Source organism: Cherax quadricarinatus, chromosome 68, assembly GCF_038502225.1.
Source record: "Cherax quadricarinatus isolate ZL_2023a chromosome 68, ASM3850222v1, whole genome shotgun sequence".
Taxonomy (NCBI): Eukaryota; Metazoa; Arthropoda; class Malacostraca; order Decapoda; family Parastacidae; genus Cherax; species Cherax quadricarinatus.
Genome location: NC_091359.1, coordinates 1,102,889 through 1,128,267, shown reverse-complemented (window position 1 = coordinate 1,128,267; position 25,379 = coordinate 1,102,889). Strand labels below are relative to the sequence as shown.

Genomic DNA, 25,379 nt, shown 5'->3' with positions numbered 1-25,379 from the left:
GTTTACCAACCTAATCTTAGGAATGGAACTCAGTCATTAAGTGAGGAGAGACTGTACTAAACACATCACACCATACCAGACAATACTCTTGTGCCCAGCTAGGCATTTGTTCCAGAGTAGCTGGCACACAGCTACACATGCACCAACCAACAGGAAAATGAAAAACTAATCACCAGCCACATGTCAGCTACTCTGGAACAAATGCCTAGCTTGGCTGGGCACCAGAGCATTGACTGGTCTAGCAAGGTGTTTAGTACTGTGTACTTTGTCCCAAAGTATAAAGATTCAAATCTCCTACAGCCTGAGATAAATGCTTGTTCTGCAGTCTAAACATATTGTAATGTATATAATTTTAGCCTAATATAATACATACTCCCTAAATAAAAAAGTATCCAGTGAATAATTAAGTATAATTTTATTATAACACAGATATGCTCTACCTAATTTAAGATGAACATAGAACTATAAAATGGATAACAGGCTAGGTAAGAACAAATGCACTCTTGCTTATTAAGCCTTCAGCAAATGGGACCAATAAAATAAGTGCAAATACCTACAAATGTTTATGCAACATGGGTGGTCCAAATTATAATAATAAAAAAAAAAAAGGCTAAAAAGTAATCCCAAACAAGTTACTGTGCAAAATATCAGAACATTAAATTTTAAAACAATCGTTAAATTGTAAATAAAAATAAAAAGCTAGATTCATTTACCAGAGATTACCTAAATCTTACCTATTTTGATCACAACCATCAGATGATTTCTGACCAGCACTGATGTTTAGTTGATGCTGAACAGGACCCAAAGGTATGTTGGTGCCCATCCCAACAACTGAAGGCTGAGAGGAGTGGCTAGGAGGGGAATTATCACAGAATGTTTTACCATTCTTTGAAGAATAGGCAGTGGTAGTTTTTGAAGAGCTTACTCTTCCAAAAGTTCTTTGGCCAATATGATTATTTGACACTGTATAAACAGCGTAAGGGTTGCACATGCTTTCTCGTGAGTCAGAAACAGCGACTCTTTCAGTCACAGAATCATTTGACCCAACTACCTTCTGCCCATTGGTGTAGGTCCCTGTGGACATGTGATGAAATCCACCATTAACATTAGTAATGAGGTTTGGTGGAGCTGAACTCTGATTGCAATTTTGTGCCACTGGTAATACTGTAATGACTGTGGATGAATTATGTTGGTTAGATATTCCAGTCCTGGTTATAACCTTGATCACTTGCATGCTCTTTGATGCATTGGGAGTATGTGGGGTACCATGAGAGCTAGACTGAAGACCAGACTGTGGTGAGCATCTGCCTGTCACCATCACTTTAGGGGAAGCCTTCAAATTCTGGCTATTGGAACAAAATTTATTTTGCCAGGTTCCTGTTGAAAAGATGGTTTTTCTTGCATCATCCTCAGACACTTTACATCCCTGTTAAAGAAAAACAACATTCTTTATATTTTTTCTTACTAATCTTTAAGATCACATTAGCAATTTTTTTTTTTAACACCAGCTGTCTCCCACTGAGGAAGGGTAACCTGAAAAAGAAGAAACATTTACATTTAGTAATTTATACAGGAGAATGGGTTACTAGCTCCCATCATTTTAGTCACCTCTTCCAACATGCCTGACTTATGGAGGAAAGATTATTCTCTACCTTCCCATGGAAGCTCAGCAATGTATTTAAAATGTTAAAAACTTAATACCATCACAAATACATTATTATTGTATTGTCAAAAAATACACTAAGCCCATAAACATAAACATTCATTGTACATAACGCTTAACATTCTTTTCAAACAGAAAAACAATACAAACCTTATACTGATTCAAAGATGAAAAAAATTGTTTGATAACAGGACACACATGCAACTAATGTGACATTTTATTGTGACAACGTTCTGCTCTCCTGCCACAATAAAATGTCACATGAATTGCATTTGTGTCCCTTTACCTAACATTTTGTCCATAATTCTACCATTATTACACACACACACAAAAAAAATGATTTATTGCTTTACAATTTTATACCTCAAAGTTATGATGAGAAGAGATGGGAATATGATGCTCAGCATCTTGCCCAGTCACACCTGACTGCTTTGTCAATTCCTGTTCAATTTCAGGTTGTGCTGAAATTTGACCCTTGTTTTTGGAAGTGCCACAAGTGCCCTGGAAAGTGAGGGCTGCAGGTATTTTGGTGCGTGACGTAAGACGGCGCTGGAGGGAGGTAACCGAGGCATCTCGGGAGCTCAATGCTTCTGATCCACTTTTTGTTGCTGCCTTCTTCGTCTGCAATAAAATTGGACCGAAATGCTAATATTTATTATACTTACCAGTAACCATACATCAACACTACAGCAAATAAGCTTCCCACAGCTATGTCCTCCCATCTGCAGCATAGTAACCCATGTATTAAAGTCATCGGGTTTTTAAATAAGAAAAATGTACAGTGGAACCTCGGCTTACGAATGCCCCACCATGCTATTTTTTTCAGGATACGAAGTCACTCAATCGATTTTTTTGCTTCTGGATACGAACTTCTCCCTCAAGGGAGGTTCCTTGGTGAGGGGCTCTTGATCAAGGGAATTGGATCTGTGCTCCACTTCCCTAAATTAATAATTATTATTATTATTATTATTATTATTATTGTAATACATACATACTATTATATTTTTTTTTTATTATCACACCGGCCGATTCCCACCAAGGCAGGGTGGCCCGAAAAAGAAAAACTTTCACCATCATTCACTCCATCACTGTCTTGCCAGAAGGGTATTTTACACTACAGTTCTTAGACTGCAACATTAACACCCATCCTTCAGAGTGCAGGCACTGTACTTCCCATCTCCAGGACTCAAGTCCGGCCTGCCGGTTTCCCTGAATCCCTTCATAAATGTTACTTTGCTCACACTCCAACAGCACGTCAAGTATTAAAAACCATTTGTCTCCATTCACTCCTATCAAACACGCTCACGCATGCCTGCTGGAAGTCCAAGCCCCTCGCACACAAAACCTCCTTTACCCCCTCCCTCCAACCCTTCCTAGGCCGACCCCTACCCCGCCTTCCTTCCACTACAGACTGATACACTCTTGAAGTCATTCTGTTTCGCTCCATTCTCTCTACATGTCCGAACCACCTCAACAACCCTTCCTCAGCCCTGTGGACAACAGTTTTGGTAATCCCGCACCTCCTCCTAACTTCCAAACTACGAATTCTCTGCATTATATTCACACCACACATTGCCCTCAGACATGACATCTCCACTGCCTCCAGCCTTCTCCTCGCTGCAACATTCATCACCCACGCTTCACACCCATATAAGAGCGTTGGTAAAACTATACTCTCATACATTTCCCTCTTTGCCTCCAAGGACAAAGTTCTTTGTCTCCACAGACTCCTAAGTGCACCACTCACTCTTTTTCCCTCATCAATTCTATGATTCACCTCATCTTTCATAGACCCATCCGCTGACACGTCCACTCCCAAATATCTGAATACGTTCACCTCCTCCATACTCTCTCCCTCCAATCTGATATTCAATCTTTCATCACCTAATCTTTTTGTTATCCTCATAACCTTACTCTTTCCTGTATTCACCTTTAATTTTCTTCTTTTGCACACCCTACCAAATTCATCCACCAATCTCTGCAACTTCTCTTCAGAATCTCCCAAGAGCACAGTGTCATCAGCAAAGAGCAGCTGTGACAACTCCCACTTTGTGTGTGATTCTTTATCTTTTAACTCCACGCCTCTTGCCAAGACCCTCGCATTTACTTCTCTTACAACCCCATCTATAAATATATTAAACAACCACGGTGACATCACACCGGTGACATCACGGTGACATCACATACATACTAACAATAATAATAATAATAATACACTGCAGCAGGCCTGTTGGCCATACTAGGCAGGTCCTTCACAATCCATCCCACTAACAGAATATTTGCCCAACTCAATTTTCAATGCTACCCAAGCAATAAGCTTTGATAATTCTATTTACTCATGTCCAAGTCCCACTCAAATCCAACCCCTCTCACTCATGTATTTATCCAATCTAAATTTGAAACTACCCAAGGTTTTAACTTTGCTAGAACCTTGGGTAGCTTTAAAAAGAGATTGGACAAATATATGAGTGGGAGGGGCTGGGTATGATTGGTGTCGTGGGTACATAATAACATAAGAAAGGAGGAAGACTGCAGTAGGCCTGTTGGCCCATACTAGGCAGGTCCTTCACAGGTCCAACCCACTAAAAGAATAAACGTACCCAAGCAATAAGCGTTGACAATTCTATTTACTCATCTTGACTGTGTGCTAATGGAGTTACAAGAAGCTGACATCAAAGAAATGCTGAACACTGACAATGATGCACCTGTTGTGCATTCCTTGAGTGATGCTGAAATGAGATGAACTGTGATATATAAATAAGCTGTAGAGTTGATATTAGGGTCATATTGAAGTATTTTGTCATGCCTCCTGAGAGCAGGAATTCCGATGGAACAGATTAATGGCATTTCAATTAATTTAAATGAGGAATATTGACTCAGCATATGAACAAATCGGGATACGAACAAGGTCACGGAATGGATTAAATTCGTAAGCCGAGGTTCCACTGTATTTATAAATAAGAAATATTGTATACTCCACCCACCACCTTCACTACTCCACCCACCACCCTCACTACTCCACCTACCATCTCTACTCTACCCACCACCCTCACTACTACACCTACCAATCTCTACTCCACCCACCACCTTCACTACTCCACCCACCACTATCACTATTCTGCCCACCACTATCACTATTCCACCCACCACCATCACTACTCCACCCATCACCATCACTACTCCACCCACCATCATTACTCCACCCACCACTATCACTACTCCACCCACCACTATCACTACTCCACCCACCACCATTACTACTCTATCCACCACTATGACTACTCCACCCACCACTATCACTACTCCACCCACCACTATTACTACTCCACCCACCACTATCACCACTCCACCCACCACTGTTACTACTCTACCCACCACCATGACTACTCCACCCACCACTATCACTACTCCACCATCACCATGACTACTCCACCCACCACCATTACTACTCCACCGACCACGATGACTACTCCGCCTACCACTATCAGTACTTCACCCACCTTAACCCTTTCAGGGTTTCCGACGTACTAGTATGGCTTACGCACCAGGGTTATTGACGTACTAGAATGCCTAAATTCTAGCACCTTCAAATCTAGTGAGAGAAAGCTGGTAGGCCTACATATGAAAGAATGGGTCTATGTGGTCAGTGTGCACAGTATAAAAAACCCTGCAGCACACAGTGCATAATGAAAGAAAAAACTCCGACTGTATTTTTGGTTTAAAACAGCGACTTTGCAGTGTATTTTTGTATGGTATTTATGGTTGTATTTTAGTTTTCCTGGTCTCATTTTATAGAATGGAAGACATATTACAGAAACTGAGATATTTTGATTGGTTTCATAATGAAAAGTACCTTGAAATTGAGCTTAAAGTAGCAGAAATGTTCGATTTTTACAAAATTTCAAAAGTAAACAAATCATACCAAGCGTCCAATACACGTCAACTGGTGAATCTAATATTCTTTCACAAGTGCACCGATATTATTTATACCATTTCTACACTAATGCAGTAGTCTGCATAACAGTAAATCTTCTATTTTTTGTGAGAATAAAAATTCAAAGGGGAAAGCAAAAGAGATGTAAGAGGGGCCTGGGGACATGACTAATGAACAGAGAAAATGTTATTTTAGTGCCAGGAATGTCTGTCTTACTTATTCTGGACCCTATCTGGAAATTGGCATCTTCTGAAATTTGTGTGAAACTGGCAAAATTGCCAATTTCTGACAACTTTATTGGATACTTGAAATCGGTAAATGGATGGTTTCTTGTACTCATTCGATAGAAAAAATGGAGTTCTAGCGAAATAGATAAGATTTTTGTTGACTAGTACACTGAAACTGGCCAAAAATAGGGCTCAATTTGGGTGAAATTGCCGATGCGTAAACATCGTTGAGATCGCTAACTTCGCGAGAGCATAATTCCGTACATTTTCCATCAAATTTCATACTTTTGGTGTCATTATGATCGGGAAAAGGTTCTCTATCATTTCATAAGAAAAAAAAAAATTTTTTTTTTCCCCAAAAAATTTTCGACCCTGAGAACGAGTTTAGGAGAGGGCCTCTTGACCCTGAAAGGGTTAATTAATGTTACTGGAAAAACTCCAAGTGATGAAATGAAGGTTACCTCTTCCCCGGATTTATACGAGAACCAAACAAGGGACGAGGTGCCTCTCTATAATCTGGGATTAGTGTGGGAGTATTATCCTTCCAGTTATGTCTTGGAAGAGCATGTGGGATGGGATGAAGTACCTGACATTCCTCTAGGTACAAAGCTGGATTTGACTTCAGATGCGCTGCCAATTAGTGGCATATCCGAAGCATGCTCACAACTCAGATTTTGGCTTGCAATGCGAAGCAAAAAATCGACTGAGCGACAACTCGTAACTTGGAAAACTTGTAAGTTGGGGCACTCTTAAGCCACGGTACCACTGTACTTCCCACCTCCAGGATTCAAGTCCAGCTAACTGGACTCCCTGAATCCCTTCATAAATGTTACCTTTCTCTCACTCTAATAGCATGTCTAGTCCCAAAAACCATTTGCCTACACTTACTTGTATCTAACATGCACATGCACACACACACACCTGCTGGAAAACCAAACGAAACCTCTGCCCCCACCTCACCTTCCCTCCACCATAGATCTACACATGATAAGCATTTACATGATTAAAAGTATATTTATTTTGTAAATACAGTATTATACAAAAAAAATTAAGTGTGGCCCAGCTGCTTCAAGGTGTTGGATAAGTGAGCCGTGTTTTTTCATAGCTTTCTTAAAGCAAAAGGAATTGTTGCGAAGGTGAACAATGTTCTACCTATATTATCACACCGGCCGATTCCCACCAAGGCAGGGTGGCCCGAAAAAGAAAAACTTTCACCATCATTCACTCCATCACTGTCTTGCCAGAAGGGTGCTTTACACTACAGTTTTTAAACTGCAACATTAACACCCCTCCTTCAGAGTGCAGGCACTGTACTTCCCATCTCCAGGACTCAAGTCCGGCCTGCCGGTTTCCCTGAATCCCTTCATAAATGTTACTTTGCTCACACTCCAACAGCACGTCAAGTATTAAAAACCATTTGTCTCCATTCGCTCCTATCAAACACGCTCACGCATGCCTGCTGGAAGTCCAAGCCCCTCGCACACAAAACCTCCTTTACCCCCTCCCTCCAACCCTTCCTAGGCCGACCCCTACCCCGCCTTCCTTCCACTACAGACTGATACACTCTTGAAGTCATTCTGTTTCGCTCCATTCTCTCTACATGTCCGAACCACCTCAACAACCCTTCCTCAGCCCTCTGGACAACAGTTTTGGTAATCCCGCACCTCCTCCTAACTTCCAAACTACGAATTCTCTGCATTATATTCACACCACACATTGCCCTCAGACATGACATCTCCACTGCCTCCAGCCTTCTCCTCGCTGCAACATTCATCACCCACGCTTCACACCCATATAAGAGCGTTGGTAAAACTATACTCTCATACATTCCCCTCTTTGCCTCCAAGGACAAAGTTCTTTGTCTCCACAGACTCCTAAGTGCACCACTCACTCTTTTTCCCTCATCAATTCTATGATTCACCTCATCTTTCATAGACCCATCCGCTGACACGTCCACTCCCAAATATCTGAATACATTCACCTCCTCCATACTCTCTCCCTCCAATCTGATATTCAATCTTTCATCACCTAATCTTTTTGTTATCCTCATAACCTTACTCTTTCCTGTATTCACCTTTAATTTTCTTCTACCTATATATAACACAAATTAAAAATTCATTTTCACTAGTTTTTATACCTACTCTTTCCTTCACAAAAGCTCAAAAGTAGTGCCCAGTTACCGCACCTTACAAACTTTTTCAAGTGATGACATGTAAGAACTGGGGTTGAGAATCATTTCCCTATTCGAGTGTGATTGCTGCAGCTGCTCCTCTTGTATCAGCTTCTCTCGCTCCACCTCTGCTACCTGTTCAAAATTAAACAAAAGGAAACAGAAATGAGGGGAAAAAATAAAAAATCCATAATGAAATTTTTATATCAAATCAATTTCAAAACATAAAAATTAAATATTTATTAATTTATAAATTTACGAGAAACAACAGTATCTTAATAATAAAAAATTTCAACATGTATGACACAAACTTTACCTTCACATGTAATACTATATATGTATACCACTAATCCATTTTTTTATGTTTGTATGGGTTATTTCTGTGAATAAATTTAAGTGGAGTATTCCTTTTCATGCAAGATGGTGTGGGTCAATTTTACAGTACAGTACTTGTTTGACTAAATTATTTTTTTTTTTAACATGCCGGCCGTTTCCCACCGAGGCAGGGGTGATGTCACCCAAAAAGAGAGCAAAACCCAAAAAGAAAGAAAATACTTTCATCATCATTCAATATTTTCACCATCACTCATGCATAATCACTCTCTTTACAGAGGCACTCAGATACAACAGTTTAGATGTCCCTACAAACTGCCAATATCCCAAATACCTCCTTTAAAGTGGAGGCAATGTACTTCCCATTTCCAGGACTCAAGTCCGGCTAACCAGTTTTCCTGAACCCCTTCACAAAATATTACCCTGCTCACACTCCAGCCCGTCAGGTCCCAAAAACCATTCATCTCCATTCACTCCTAACATGCTCACGCAGACTTGCTGAAAGTCCAAGCCCCTCGCCCACAAAACCTCTTTTACCCCCTCCCTCCAACCTTTTCAAGGACGACCCCTACCCAGCCTTTCTTCCCCAATAGATTTATACGCTCTCCAAGTCATTCTACTTTGTTCCATTCTCTAAATGACCCAACCATCTCAATAACCCCTCTTCAGCCCTTTGACTAACACTTTTAGTAACTCCACACCTCCTAATTTCCACCACAAATTCCCTGCAAATTATAACACCACACATTACCCTTAGACACGACATCTTCACTGCCTCCAACCTCCTCCTCACTGCAGCACTTACAACCCAAGCTTCACACCTATATAAGAGTGTTGGTACAACTATACTCTCGTACATTCCCTTCTTTGCTTCCATAGATAACGTTTTTTTGTCTCCACAGATACCTCAATGCACCACTCACCTTTTTTCCTCTAATTCTATGGTTAACCTCATCCATGTTTAATAACTTTTCTCAGAATCCTTTTCGGATCTTTTTAATACAACTAGAAACATTACATTTCTGGACAAATTCACAAACCTGACAGATATCATGAAGTGATGGATGACGTGTGAACTTTCGAGTAGGTTTTGACGTGTTGATGTCTTCACTGCGAGTTCTCTGAATCTTGGATCGTTTAGCAACTATGAGCAATCCAAATGAAAAGAAACACTAGGATATATATTACATTCATAAATGCACAGCATTTAAGTTTTAACCATTAAACTGTATCCAGTGTACTAGTATGCAGATGAAGGTGTTTACCTGGAGTTTACCTGGAGAGAGTTCCGGGGGTCAACGCCCCCGCGGCCCGGTCTGTGACCGGGCCGCGTAATAAAATTAAAATTTTTTGTGCCTTCCAAGGTCAATATTTTTGACCATGGCTCAACTGTTTGGGTCACCTACCACCTCTTTATACCTTAAAAAAAAAAATATTAACAGATGGGTCCATGTAGTGCATCATGGTAACACTGCCTAAGTAAACAATGTAACCAGGACCTGTTGTGCCACCAACAACTTCCCTGCCAACAAACAGGGTGTGCAACTGACAAGATGCCTTATTCATTCTAAATTTATTGTAATTTCATGATACTAACAGAGGAATTCAAACAAAATGCACAGTGTGTATATTTAACCTTGGACAATCAAATGTGCCAAACCATGTTCCAAGCATATTTTTATTTTCAAAATTCTGCTACACGGGAAATTTTGCTTCTGGGTATGTCACAGTTTAAGGGTTAAGGAGGGTACAGTATAGCTAAATCTATTTGAACACAATCTCTTTACAGAGTGTAAGAAACTAACTGTTGAGTTAGATTTTAATATAGCAGTTTGAACTAAACTTCTTCACTAGTTACTTCACTAACTTCTTAAAAAATATCACATGTATTTGGAAAGCAAGAGGAAGTACCTTCAACCCAAGTCAGTTGATTGACTCACCTGGTAATGTAGATGCTGAAAAATCTGAGGAGAGTTTCCGTGGCCGCCCTCTTTTTTGTACAGGTGGAGTAATATTGGAGGGAGTGACATCATGGTCACCAAGTGAAATATTCTCCTTACCTCCACTACTTCCTAGACGTGATGGGAGTAAAGAATGGCGGTGCAGCACCCCCAGTGAAACTGAAAAAAACAGAATTAACTCCACCTGGTCATGAATTGTATATTAATTTTAGAAACTATGTATTTCAGGCTTCTTTTGCAGGGGTCTGACTGTGTGGCTAAGGTACTGCATATTTTGATGCAGTGTGTGCAGGCTTGAATTATGCTGTGGACAGAGATAATGTTTGCAAAACAATTCACAGACAGGCGAAATTATAAGTATTCCAAAATTTCTTTCAAAGCTCACGGTATTTATGTATGTATATACATATGTATATATGGAGTGTGAGCAGGGTAATATTTAGTGAAGGGATTCAGGGAAAAAATATTAGGTGATGAAAGATTGGATATCAGATTGGAGGAAGAGAGTATGGAGGAGGTGAATGTATTCAGATATTTGGGAGTGGACGTGTCAGCGGATGGGTCTATGAAGGATGAGGTGAATCATAGAATTGATGAGGGGAAAAGGGTGAGTGGTGCACTTAGGAGTCTGTGGAGACAAAGAACTTTGTCCTTGGAGGCAAAGAGGGGAATGTATGAGAGTATAGTTTTACCAACGCTCTTATATGGGTGTGAAGCATGGGTGATGAATGTTGCAGCGAGGAGAAGGCTGGAGGCAGTGGAGATGTCATGTCTGAGAGCAATGTGTGGTGTGAATATAATGCAGAGAATTCGTAGTTTGGAAGTTAGGAGGAGGTGCGGGATTACCAAAACTGTTGTCCAGAGGGCTGAGGAAGGGTTGTTGAGGTGGTTCGGACATGTAGAGAGAATGGAGCGAAACAGAATGACTTCAAGAGTGTATCAGTCTGTAGTGGAAGGAAGGCGGGGTAGGGGTCGGCCTAGGAAAGGTTGGAGGGAGGGGGTAAAGGAGGTTTTGTGTGCGAGGGGCTTGGACTTCCAGCAGGCGTGCGTGAGCGTGTTTGATAGGAGTGAATGGAGACAAATGGTTTTTAATACTTGACGTGCTGTTGGAGTGTGAGCAAAGTAACATTTATGAAGGGGTTCAGGGAAACCGGCAGGCCGGACTTGAGTCCTGGAGATGGGAAGTACAGTGCCTGCACTCTGAAGGAGGGGTGTTAATGTTGCAGTTTAAAAACTGTAGTGTAAAGCACCCTTCTGGCAAGACAGTGATGGAGTGAATGATGGTGAAAGTTTTTCTTTTTCAGGCCACCCTGCCTTGGTGGGAATCGGCCAGTGTGATAATAAAAAAAAAAAAAAAATCAGGGAAACCGGTTATTTTATATAACCAGACTTGAGTCCTGGAAATGGGAAGTACAATGCCTGAACTTTAAAGGAGGGGTTTGGGATATTGGCAGTTTGGAGGGATATGTTGTGTATCTTTATATGTGTATGCTTCTAAACTGTTGTATTCTGAGCACCTCTGCAAAAACAGTGATAATGTGCGAGTGTGGTGAAAGTGTTGAATGATGATGAAAGTATTTTCTTTTTGGGGATTTTCTTTCTTTTTTGGGTCACCCTGCCTCAGTGGGAGACGGCCGACTTGTTGAAAAAAAAAAAAAAAACATGTATGAATGAATGTTAGCCAACTGGTTTCCTTGAATCCCTTCATATATGTTACCTTTCTCTCACACCAACAGCATGTAGTCATAAAGACCACTTTCCTCTCCCCCACAAAACACACAAACCTGAGAATAGTGTTCCGATACCTCAGTAAGGAATCATTCAAGACTCTGTACACTGTGTACGTTAGGCCCATACTGGAGTATGCAGCACCAGTTTGGAACCTGCATTGGGTCAAGCATGTTAAGAAATTAGAGAAAGTGCAAAGGTTTGCAACAAGGTTAGTTCCAGAGCTAAGGGGAATGTCCTATGAAGAAAGGTTGAGGGAAATCGATCTGACGACACTGGAGGACAGGAGGAATAGGGGAGACATGATAACGACATACAAAATACTGCATGGAATAGACTGGGTGGACAGAGACAAGATGTTCCAGAGAGGGGACACAGAAACAAGGGGTCACTCTTGGAAGCTGAAGATTCAGATGTGCCACAGGGATGTTAGGAAGCATAGAGTGGTCAGGAAGTGGAACAGTCTGGCAAGCGATGTAGTGGAGGCAGGAACCATACATAGCTTTAAGACGAGGTATGATAAAGCTCATGGAGCAGGGAGAGAGAGGACCTAGTAGCGTTCAGTGAAGAGGCGGGGCCAGGAGCTGCCTCGACCCCTGCAACTACAATTAGGTGAGTACACACACACACACACACACACACACACACACACACACACACACAGAAAGACGGCGATGTGGGGTACACCATCAAGTGTTGGACACAATACATACAACCAAGGAAGAAGTGAAGAGGCTGCTAAGCGAGCTAGATACCTCAAATGCAATGGGGCCAGATAACATCTTTCCATGGGTCCTGAGAGAGGAAGCAGAGGTGCTATGTGTGCCACTAGCTACAATCTTCAATGCATCTATCGAAACAGGGCGACTACCTGGGGTATGGAAGACAGCAAATGCCGCCCCAATTTTTAAAAAAGGAGACACACACAAAGCACTAAACTACAGACCAGTGTCACTAACATGTATAGTATGCAAAGTCATGGAGAAGATTATCAGAAGAGTGGTGGAGCACCTAGAAATAAATGAGCTTATCAACGACAACCAGCATGGTTTCAAGGACAGGAAATCCTGTGTCACAAGCCTACTGGAGTTCTATGACAGGGTGACAGCAGTAAGACAAGAGAGAGAGAGAGGGGTGGGTAGACTGCATCTTCTTGGACTGTAAGAAGGCTTTTGACAGTTCCACACAAGAGAATAGTGCAAAAGCTGGAAGACCAGGCAGGTATAACTGGGAAGGAATTCCAATGGATCAGGAAATACCTGTCGGGAAGACATCAGCAAGTCATGGTACATGATGAGGTGTCAGTGGGTGCCTGTGACAAGCAGGGTTTCACAGGGGTCAGTCTTAGGACCGGTGCTGTTTCTGGTGTATGTGAATGGCACGATGGAAGGAATACTCAAAAGTGTCCTTGTTTGCAAATGATGTAAAGCTGATGAGAAGAATTCAATCAGACAAGGACCAGGCGGAACTACAAAGGGATCTGGACAGGCTGCAGGCCTGGTCTGGAAACTGGCTCCTGGAGTTCAACCCCACCAAGTGCAAAATCATGAAGATTGGGGAAGGGCAAAAAAAGACCTCAGACAGAGTACAGTCTAGGGGGCCAGAGACTACAAACCTCACTCGAGGAAAAGGATCTTGGGGTGAGTATAACACTGAGCAAATCTAAGGCGCACATCAACCAAATAACTGCTGTTGCCCATGTGTCTTACCTACCAACTGCTGTAGCACATGGGCACCTACCAAACCCAAGAATAGCATTCCAACACCTCAATAAGGAATTGTTCAGGACCCTGTACACAGCGTATGTCAGGCCTATATTGGAGTAGGCAGCACCAGTTTGGAACCCACACCTAGTCCAGTATGTAAGGAAATTAGAGAAAGTGCAAAAGTTTGCAACAAGACTAGTCCCGGAGCTAAGGGGAATGTCCTATGAGAAGTTAAGGGAAATCAACCTAATGATACTGGAGGACAGGAGAGAGAGAGGGGAAATATGATAACAACATATAAAATACTGAGGGGAACTGATAAGGCAGACAGAGACAGAATGTTCCAGAGATGGGACACAGCAACAAGGGGTCACAATTGGAAGTTGAAGACTTAAGATGAATCACAGAGATGCTAGGAAGTATTTCTTCAGTCACAGTTGGTAGGAAGTGGAATAGTCTGGGAAGTGATACAATGGAGGCAGGATCCATACATAGCTTTAAGAAGATGTATGATAAACCTCACGGAGCAGGAAGAGTGACCTAGTAGTGATCAGTGAAAAGGCAGAGCCAGGAGTGGTGACTTGACCCCTGCAACCACAACTACGAAAATATAACTAGGCGAGAGCACACACACACTCACACACACTCACACGCACACACACGCATACACACTAAAAGACTATACAACTGTAGTACATGTACATTCCAGGCTGAACACCTGAATGGCTTCATTACTCAAAAGTTAATGAGTGAGGATCAAAGGTTGGAACTCTCACAACCCCCCAAAACTAATAGTAATTACTTACCATCCTCACTGGCTGCAGCTGTTACTTCAGGACCAACATACTGAAAAGCCTTGGCTGTGGGAACTCTCTTCACTAGCCCCAAGGATGTTAATACATTAGCAATATCATAAAGCCGTCTTCCCCTTGTTCTCAGACGTTCACCATCCTCGCCAACTTCCCCTACCAGCTTTCGCACTGCATTGTCCAGGGAAATAACGTGTGGCTGAAATAAAAAGTTTTAAGAACATTTTTTTCATATGTCTACTGCCCTAGTATTTGTTCATTATGCTATTATCCATTCATACACTTTTCATGCAACTTCCACACAAGAAACATATGTTTCAGACCTTTTGTATCACATGCGCAGACTTTATCAATATCCATTCCTGCAAACATAAGCTATCTTGTACAATATCATTTTGTTGCTAATGACTCAGACTCTTCCATCTTTGACATTAACCACCAGAACTTAAATTCTCCAATTTTGGTAAGTAGTTGATGTGCAAATTTCAACAACTAATGGTACAATTGTTAGATACCATACACAAAAGAATAGACAGACAGACCAGGGTTCATCATTGTATAGATACCTGCTCTGCAGAAAGAAAAATGATGAAAATTTTTACTAATCTACACCTTTTTGTTCTGCACTGCTCATACCTCATTTACTATCAAGTGGTATACACACACAATACTGACTTACCTCTGGACTGACTAGCAGGAGCATCAGGAACTTCTGGCATAATATACCCAGTGACTTTTCTCTTCTGGAGTCAATCTTGTCTCCATCACCATTGGCGTTAACGTTTGTAGGAAGCTGATAAAAATTTAGTTATGAATTTAAGAGGGAAGTATTATTACATTTATAACAACTACTTACCCATGATTTGAAACCATACAAAAAGTTTTTTTTTTAACACACCAACCGTCTCCCACCGAGGCAAGGTGGGAAAAAAAATTCACCATCTTTCACATTATCACTGTCTTGCCAGAGACATGCCAATACTTCCTATATTTAGTAATTTATACAGAAGGGAGTTACTAGCCCCTTGCTCCCAACATTTTAATCGCCTTTTATGACATGCATAGCTTATGGAGGAAGAATTGTTTTCCACTTCCCCATGAAGATGAAAGGAAAATAAGAGAAAGAACTACAGTGGAACCCCAGCTTTCGTCTTTAATCTGTTCCAGAAGGTTGGCCGAAAACCAATCTGTACAAAAACTGAATATTTCCCATACGAAATGACGTAAATCCAATTAATCCGTTCCAGACACCCAAAAATATTAACAAAAAATACATTTTATAGAGAATAACTATAGTTTTACATACAGAAAACAACAAGAAATATAAATGACTAACGAAATGGATAAATGAACATCTAACATCACAAGTACGCCACTTTTGCATTTTTCTACGAGCTCTTTCTTGAATTCTATCATGTTTCTCACCTTCATTACCAAAGGACTGGCACTCAGAGCTTTCTTTGGCCCCATGGTGGCTTATTTAGCAGTCACAAGCACAAAAAACAATGGACTATTTAGAAATGTTTCGGATGAACGCTTGGAGTAATGCTCATTGAATGAGTAACAAAGGCAGACCGAGTCACGAACATATGAACGGCTGCAACCTGCAGGCATGCGAACGCATCTCGTATGGGCGACTTCCGAGCAGATGTATGAAAACGGGGAAAATTTCGCCGAAAAAAAGTGGTCGAAAGCTGAACTGCATGATAACCGAACTGGACGAAAACCAGGGTTCCACTGTACTTAGAAAAATGGAAGAAAACTCAGATGGGTGTGTATACATATCTATGTACATGCATGTGTAGTGTTGCCTAAGTGTAAATAGGAACAAAATGTATCTCTTATATCATGTGTTTATGAGACAAGGAAAAGACACCAACAATCCTACCAATGTGTACAATAATTACAAGTTTCTGTTGCACACTCATTTGGCAGGGCGGTAGTACCTTCGTGAGTGTTTGCAGTCTACCAGTGTTATTAAATATACATACATATCTTTGATTGTTCTAGGTAGTAGGTTGGTAGACAGCAACCGCCCAGGGAGGTACTACCGTCCTGCCAAGTGAGTGTAAAACGAAAACCTGTAATTGTTTTACAAGATGGTAGGATTTCTGGTGTCCTTTTTTCTGTCTCATGAACATGCAAGATTTCAGGTACGTCTTGCTACCTCTACTTACACTTAGGTCACACTACACATACATGTACAAGCATATACTATATACACACCCTTCTGGGTTTTCTTCTTTTTTCTTTCTAGTTCTTTTTCTTGTTTATTTCCTCTTATCTCCATGGGGAAGTGGAACAGAATTCTTCCTCCGTAAGCCATGCGTGTTTTAAGAGGCGACTAAAATGCCGGGAGCAAGGAGCTAGCAACTCCTCCTCCTGTACAAATTACTAAATTTAAAGAGAGAAACTTTCGCTTTTCTTTTTGGGCCACCCTGCCTTGGCAGTTTGTTAAAAAAAAAAAAAATATCTTTGATATGCCTTTGAAGGGTTTCAAGAATTTTTCTACTCTCACAGCTGGGCCCTGGGCCAAGCTTGTTTGGTGCTTGCCAAATCAACCAGGCTGTTGCTACCAGTGGTATGCACAAGCACACATGGTTTTAGAAATACTGTATTTCAAAATTATATTTACTTGTCAGTAATCAGTGCCGGAAAAAAGAGTCCCCCCCCCCCCAGTACCACCAGTCCGATGACATTCTTCTTTGCAAATATACAGGGTCTAAAGCCAGCAACGAACAACAAAATACCTTTCATCCGTGGGCTGCTTGCAGATGCAAATGCTTTCACAGAGACCCACATAAAGGATCACTTGGACAACGAAATATGGATCCCAGGTTACAACCTATACAGATGCAACAGAGTGAACAGGCAATAGGGAAGGGTTGGCCTGTATACTGCAGAGTCACTTATTTGCACAGAACTGCTTAATGCCTCAAATGATGTAGTGGAAATTTTATCAGTAAAGATCTAGAACCAAAACCTAGTCATTGTGGTAGTCTACAAGCCTCCGGATGCAACGTCCCAGCAATTCCAGGAACAGCTGTTAAAAATTGACCACTGTCTGGAAAATCTTCCAGCTCCTGCCCCCAACATCTTGCTCCTGGGGGATTTCAACTCGAGGCACCTAAAATGGAGGAATATAGCAAATAATGTTGCAGTGATAACACCAGGAGGCAGCTCTGACAAGAACTCACACACACACGAGCTCTTAAATCTCTGCACAAATTTCAACTTAAACCAGCAAATAATAGAGCCTACTAGACTGGAGAATACACTAGACCTCATCTTCACTAACAATGATGATCTGATACGAAATGTCACCATATCAAAAACAATATGCTCAGATCACAACATAATTGAGGTTCAGACATGTATGCGCGGAGCCCCAGACCGACAAAATGAGATTAGTCACGAGGGAGCCTTCACCAAATTCATGAACCTCAATAACAAGAACATAAAGTGGGACCAAGTAAACCAAGTCCTAAACGATATAGGCTGGGCAGATAGACTAAGCAACACAGACCCCAACTTATGTCTAGAACAGATTAACTCGGTGGCACTCGATGTATGTTCAAGGCTTATTCCTTTAAGAAAAAGGAGGAGTAGATGTAAAATAGAAAGAGACAGGCGCTCCCTTCACAGGCGACGGAAAAGAATAACAGAGTGGCTAAAAGACTCCAATATATCTGAAATGCGTAGGGAGACACTGGTCAGAGAAATAGCAAACATTGTACTTAAGCTAAAGGAATCTTATAGAGTCAGGAATCGCGGGAAGAACTAAAAGCCATAAATGAAATCGGAAGAAACCCAAAGTATTTCTTTTCTTATGCCAAATCAAAGTCGAGAACAACATCCAGTATTGGGTCCCTACTTAAACAAGATGGGTCCTACACAGATGACAGCAAGGAAAGTCCCAATATGACTCAGTTTTTAGCAAGCCGCTAGCCAGACTGAGAGTCGAAAATCAAAATTAATTTTTTATGAGAGAGCCACAGAATTTGGTAAACACAAGCCTATCTGATGTTATCCTGATGCCAAATGACTTCAAACAGGCAATAAATGACATGCCCATGCACTCTGCCCCAGGGCCAGACTCATGGAACTCCATGTTCATCAAGAAATGCAAGAAGCCCCTATCACGAGCTTTTACCATCCTATGGAGAGGGAGCATGGACACGGGGGTCATCCCACAGTTACTAAAAACAACAGACATAGCCCCACTCCACAAAGGGGGCAGTAAAGCAATAGCAAAGAACTACAGACCGATAGCACTAACATCCCACATCATAAAAATTTTTGAAAGGGTCCTAAGAAGCAAGATCACCACCCATCTAGATACTCATCAATTACACAACCCAGGGCAACATGGGTATAAAGCAGGTCGCTCCTGTCTGTCCCAACTACTGGATCACTACGACAAGGTCCTAGATGCACTAGAAGACAAAAAGAATGCAGATGTAATATATACAGACTTTGCAAAAGCCTTCAACAAGTGTGACCATGGCGTAATAGCGCACAAAATGCGTGCTAAAGGAATAACAGGAAAAGTTGGTAGATGGATCTATAATTTCCTCACAAACAGAACACAAAGAGTAGTAGTCAACAGAGTAAAGTCTGAGGCGGCTACGGTGAAAAGCTCTGTTCCACAAGGCACAGTACTCGCTCCCATCTTGCTTCTCATCCTCATATCTGACATAGACAAGAATGTCAGCCACAGCACCGTGTCTTCCTTTGCAGATGACACCCGAATCTGCATGACAGTGTCTTCCATTGCAGACACTGCAAGGCTCCAGGCGGACATCAACCAAATCTTTCAATGGGCTGCAGAAAACAATATGAAGTTTAACGATGAGAAATTCAGAGTACAAAACAAATTCCGGCCACAAAATAGAGCGAAACACCAATGTCAAAGACCTGGGAGTGATCATGTCAGAGGATCTCACCTTTAAGGATCATAACATTGTATCAATCACATCTGCTAGAAAAATGACAGGATGGATAATGAGAACCTTCAAAACTAGGGATGCCAAGCCTATGATGACACTCTTCAGGTCGCTTGTTCTATCTAGGCTGGAATATTGCTGCACACTAACAGTACCTTTCAAGGCAGGTGAAATTGCTGACCTAGAAAATGTACAGAGAACCTTCACGGCGCGCATAACGGAGATAAAACACCTCAATTACTAGGAGCGCTTGAAGTTCCTGAACCTGTACTCCCTGGAATGCAGGCGGGAGAGATACATGAATATATACATCTGAAAAATCCTAGACAGACTAGTCCCGAACTTGCACATGAAAATCACTCACAATGAAAGCAAAAGACTTGGCAGATGATGCAACATCCCCCCAATGAAAAACAGGGGTGTCACTAGCACGTTAAGAGACAATACAATAAGTGTCAGGGGCCCGAGACTGTTCAACTGCTTCCCAGCATACATAAGGGGGATTACCAATAGACCCCTGGCTGTCTTCAAGCAGGCACTGGACAAACACCTAAAGTCGGTACCTGACCAGCCGTGCTGTGGCTCGTACATTGGATTGCGTGCAGCCAGCAGTAACAGCCTGGTTGATGAGGCTCAGGTTAGGGTGTGTAGAAGAGAGGGAGACTACTTCCCGGTAAAGGTAGGTCTTAGACAGGGATGTGTAATGTCACCATGGTTATTTAATATATTTATAGATGGGTTGTAAAAGAAGTAAATGTTAGGGTGTTCGGGAGAGGGGTGGGATTAAATTATGGAGAATCAAATACAAAATGGGAATTGACACAGTTACTTTTTGCTGATGATACTGTGCTTATGGAAGATTCTAAAGAAAAATTGCAAAGGTTAGTGGATGAGTTTGGGAGTGTGTGTAAAGGCAGAAAGTTGAAAGTGAACACAGAAAAGAGTAAGGTCATGAGAGTATCAAATTATTTAGATAAAGAAAAATTGGATATCAAATTGGGGAGGAGGAGTATGAAAGAAGTGAATGTTTTCAGATATTTGGGAGTTGACGTGTCAGCGGATGGATTTATGAAGGATGAGGTTAATCACAGAATTGATGTAGGAAAAAATGCGAGTGGTGCGTTGAGGTATATGTGGAGACAAAAAAACGTTATCTATGGAGGCAAAGAAGGGAATGTACGAAAGTATAGTAGTACCAACACTCTTATATGGGTGTGAAGCTTGGGTTGTAAATGCTGCAGCGAGGAGGCGGTTGGAGGCAGTGGAGATGTCCTGTCTAAGGGCAATGTGTGGTGTAAAAACTGCATTATGCAGAAAATTCGGAAATTAGGAGGTGTGGAGTTAATAAGAGTATTAGTCAGAGGGCTGAAGAGGGGTTGTTGAGGTGGTTTGGTCACTTAGAGAGAATGGATCAAAGAAGAATGACATGGAGAGCATATAAATCTGAAGGAGAAGGAAGGCGGGGTAGGGGTCGTCCTCGAAAAGGTTGGAGGGAGGAGATAAAGGAGGTTTTGTGGGCGAGGGGCTTGGACTTCCAGCAAGCGTGTGTGAGCATGTTAGATAGGAGTGAATGGAGACGAATGGTATTTAGGACTTGACGAGCTGTTGGAGTGTGAGCAGGGTAATATTTAGTGAAGGGGTTCAGGGAAACCGGTTATTTTTATATAGCCGGACTTGAGTCCTGGAAATGGGAAGTACAATGCCTGCACTTTAAAGGAGGGATTTGGGATATTGGCAGTTTGGAGGGATATGTTGTGTATCTTTATACATATATGCTTCTAAATTGTTGCATTCTGAGCATCTCTGCAAAAACAGAGATAATGTGTGAGTGAGGTGAAAGTGTTGAATGATGAAAGTATTTTCTTTTTGGGGGTTTTCTTTCTGTTTGGGTCACCCTGCCTCGGTGAGAGACGGCCGACTTGTTAAAAAAAAAAAAAAAAAAAAAAATACATGAGTGAGAGGGGTTGGATTTGAGTGAGACTTGCATAATGAGTAAATAGAATCATCAAAACTTATTTTTTGGGTAGCACTGAAAATTGGGTTGGGCAAATATTTTGTTAAGTGTGAAGGATTGTAAAGGACCTGCCTAGTATGGGCCAACAGGCCTGCTACAGTGTTCCTGCTTTCTTATGTTAATACAAATGCTGCTTCGGTATTTGATGTTTCATCTTAAATCATTAAATATGCTTTACACAAAAATATGTCACTGCATGTAACACAAGAGTAGAGAAAAATAATAAATTTACAAAGGACAACCCAGATACAGTCACTGCATATTACCTGCATACATCCATCTTTGGATTCTCTTATCTAACTCCATATTTTTTAGAAAGATCATACACCTAAATTAAACCCTTCCTATCATACTAATTTGTAAGTGATTTCTTTATTTTAAACTCATAATTGTACAGTAATAAAGCTGCCTGCTTTATTGAATCCCTCTTACTGCAGTTTTGGATGATCAATGCTGCAGTAATTTCATTAATCATAAAGATAAATTTTTAATGTCATTACCTCCATACAGGTTTGCTACTTTTCCAACCCACCCTTTTTTTTAACACTATTCACAAAATAAAGTGACACTTTTACGCTTCATCGCATGCTGACCTTAAAGGGCATAAGTTTTGAGGGTCCGCATGTGGATGTAAAGAGAAAGGCATAATTGCTTCTGCCTGGAAAACCAGTGCCGCTAAATTATAAAAAAAAATAAAAAATAAAAAAAAAAAAAATAAATAAAAAATTTAACTCACTTTAAAGTCATTATCCAAGTGTTGCTGCTGGAGGTGCAAGCCCATACCTAGTTTCAGACCAAGAGCCTTGAGGCGTGACAGCGTTTCTTCCGGATGCAGCTTCCCCATCCACTGGTACATGTTTTTCTGTACCCGAGCAGCCATGCTCAGACTGTCCAGAACATTAATTATGTCATACACTCGCCGCCGTTCTGTACCAAGCATGGATGCCACTTCGTCAATGACTAGACGTCGAGGAGATTCCAAAAAAGATACTTCCATTGGAAAATGTTCCAGAAATCTTCATTTGAAAGAAAAAAATTATTTTATAATTTTGAAATTTTAAACAAATGATTATAAATGTGCCAATTCATTTCTTCTATGATGATTACAGAATATGCACATAACATGTCTTTTATACATACTTTTCACTTAGTAGACCTAATGATTTGTCCTTTCTGGATCCCTCCGATGAACGATTACTGCTGATTTCATCCACCGAAGAGAGATTACCCAGGTTTCCTGTTACAAGACATCCAGGGGAGCTTGGAGTAAGGTAATAACTACTTGTAGTGTGTTTAAGGTGTGTGCTGGTGGATGTATTCGACTGATTATTACTTTGATGTAAACACTCACTGCTGTGGTGTTGAAAATTTGGTATGGTTTGAGCTGTGGAACTGGAAGTCAGTAGAGAATCCACATTTGAGGAACACTGAACTTTTTGATCATTAATACTTTGAAACAACACTTTTTTACTTGTCAGTGATTCCTCCATAGATGCAATACGAGTCAACAACTTTAAATTGCTCATGGGGGTTAGCGGACTTTTGCCCAATCCTCCATTTGATACATGAGGAGACATTCCTTCTCCATTTGGGGTCTGCACTTCTGGTGAGGGATAAGACAATGACTTCCCATTGTTGCCTCTTCCAATAATGCTTCTGGATCTGAAAAGAAAAAAAAACCTTGATAATATGATGGTAGTAGAAAACTATACACTGATCAATATACAGTAACACAAACCCACAGTGAAACAGGACGAAGCTGCATATTTTAGTCTAACTTTCAGTGCCAGTAACATTATATGGATTTGTTATACAATAAAACCTCGATTTAATGGACTAATAGAAGGGGAGAGGGTGTCTAGTAATGCCAACTGTCCAGTAAAGCTGAATAAAAAGCAGAAAACTACAGTACTCAACTGTACATAATACAGTATCATACATAAAATTTAGATATAATGTACTTCGGCCATACTCCCTCCTTCCAATATCCACGTTTAGATAGGAGTGGACTTTTTGGTAGATAGGTCTATGAAAGAATGTAAACCACAGAAGTGATGAGGGGGAAAAAGATGGGTGGTGCACTGAGGCATCCTTGGATAACAAAGAATGTTATCCAAGGAGACAAAAAGAGGAAATTACCAAAGCATAGTGGTACCAACACTATTATATAGATGTGAAGCATGGATTGTGAATGCTTTAGTGAGGAGGCTGGAGGTTGTGATGATGTGTTTGAGGGCAGTGTGAAGTGTGAATATAGTGCAGAGAATTTGTAGTTTGGAGACTAGGTGGTGTAAGAAACTAAATCTATCCAGAGAGCTAAGGACGGGTTGCTGAAGTGGTCTGGACAGTTACAGAGTGTGAAGCAAATACAAAAACTTGGAGGGCATATAAATCTGTAGTGGAGGGAAGGAGGGGGAAGGGGAAAGGTTGGAGGAAGGAGATACGGGAGGTTTTTTATGAGAGGCGCTTGGAATTACTCTAACTACATGACTTTAAAGTTTTATTCCTGTAAGAGACTGTATTCCACACTTCAGTAATTAACTGTTTAAAAAATAGACCAATATAATGTTCTTAGTTCTACCCACCACACTAAACTGGTGGCTCTTGAAATTCTTATACACGAGATGCCATATCAGCTGGTGTAAGAAAGTGAATACTATTACTAACCCTGGAATCAACACAGCAGATGCCAAACTTCTCAACTTTGTTGTTGGAGTATTGAGTGTTGGACTCATGAAAAGTGCACGTAGAGGAGAATTACTGAACTTCTCCGGAGATATGCCGATAGTGTTGGTAACCTCCCCAAAAACAGGTCTTGCCCCTTTCGTTGGGGTGACAGGAATTATTGTATCTGCAAATAAACCAGTAATGGAAACTCACACACAATACAAAAATATGTTGCATTAACAAACCAGTGTTGCACCACAAAAACATGTAAATGCCTAAATATTTTCATATTGTAACAAATATGTCAAATACTTTAATCAAAATAGTCAGGAGTAAAAAATAATAAATAAATGATAAATAAAAATAATAATAATAATACAGTAATAATACTCAGGGAATTTGTTATTCCTGGGCACCTGTTCTTTAACCCCTTGACTGTCGCAACCCTAAATCCTGAGGTGTCTCCTGGTGTCATAAAAAAAAAAAAAAAAGAAAAAAAAAAAATCTTATGAAATGATAGAGAATCTTTTCCCGATTGTAATGACACCAAAAAAAAAAAACGAAATTTGATGGAAAACTGGCGCAATTACACTCTTGCAAAGTTAGCGACCTCGGCGATATTTACGAATTGGAGATTTCGCCCACTTTGAGCCCTATTTTTGGCTAATTCCATTGTTCCAGTCAACCAAAGTCATAGCTATTTCTTTAGAACTCCATTTTTTCTATCGATTGAGTACAAGAAACTGCCCATTTACCAATTTCAACTATCCAATAACATGGTCAAAAATTTGCAATTTGGCCAATTTCACGAAAATTAAAAAAATATGACAATTTCAAAATAGGGTCCAGAATGAACAATGCAGACATTCCTGGCTCTAAAATAACATTTTCTCTGTTCATCAGTCACATCTCCAGGCCCCTCTGATATTACTCTTGCTTTCTATTTTGAATTTTTATTCAAGCAAAAAATAGAAGATTTACTGTTATGCAGACTACTGCAATATTGTAATAATTGTATAAATAATGTCAACCCATTCATGACAGCATATTAGAATGGCTACTTGGACATTTATTGGAAAATGACATCGTTTGTTTACTTTTGAACATCGGCAAAAATCAAACATTTCCCCTACTTTGAGCTCCATTTCAAGGTTCTTTCTATCAAATGAGACCAAGAAAACGAGAATACAACCATAAATACTACAGGAAGATAGACCACAA

At 40.7% G+C, this 25,379-nt stretch overlaps 1 protein-coding gene across 9 annotated transcripts in view; it reads right to left on the bottom strand.

Annotated features, from left to right (window-relative positions):
• LOC128697873 (transcription factor E2F8) overlaps positions 1-25,379 on the bottom strand; it is a 58,649-nt gene that overhangs the window by 22,522 nt on the left and 10,748 nt on the right. For 8 of the 9 annotated variants that reach the window (XM_070099548.1, XM_070099550.1, XM_070099545.1 and 5 more), the window contains 10 exons: positions 24,159-24,342; positions 22,632-23,153; positions 22,228-22,507; positions 15,211-15,324; positions 14,529-14,730; positions 10,268-10,447; positions 9,368-9,471; positions 8,010-8,129; positions 2,027-2,284; positions 735-1,426 (listed from right to left, as the gene is read on the bottom strand). In XM_070099548.1, the coding sequence (XP_069955649.1) occupies positions 735-1,426; positions 2,027-2,284; positions 8,010-8,129; positions 9,368-9,471; positions 10,268-10,447; positions 14,529-14,730; positions 15,211-15,324; positions 22,228-22,507; positions 22,632-23,153; positions 24,159-24,342 (2,656 nt within the window). The remainder of the gene's footprint in view (positions 1-734; positions 1,427-2,026; positions 2,285-8,009; positions 8,130-9,367; positions 9,472-10,267; positions 10,448-14,528; positions 14,731-15,210; positions 15,325-22,227; positions 22,508-22,631; positions 23,154-24,158; positions 24,343-25,379) is intronic. The other variant, XM_070099552.1, reaches the window with a different exon arrangement.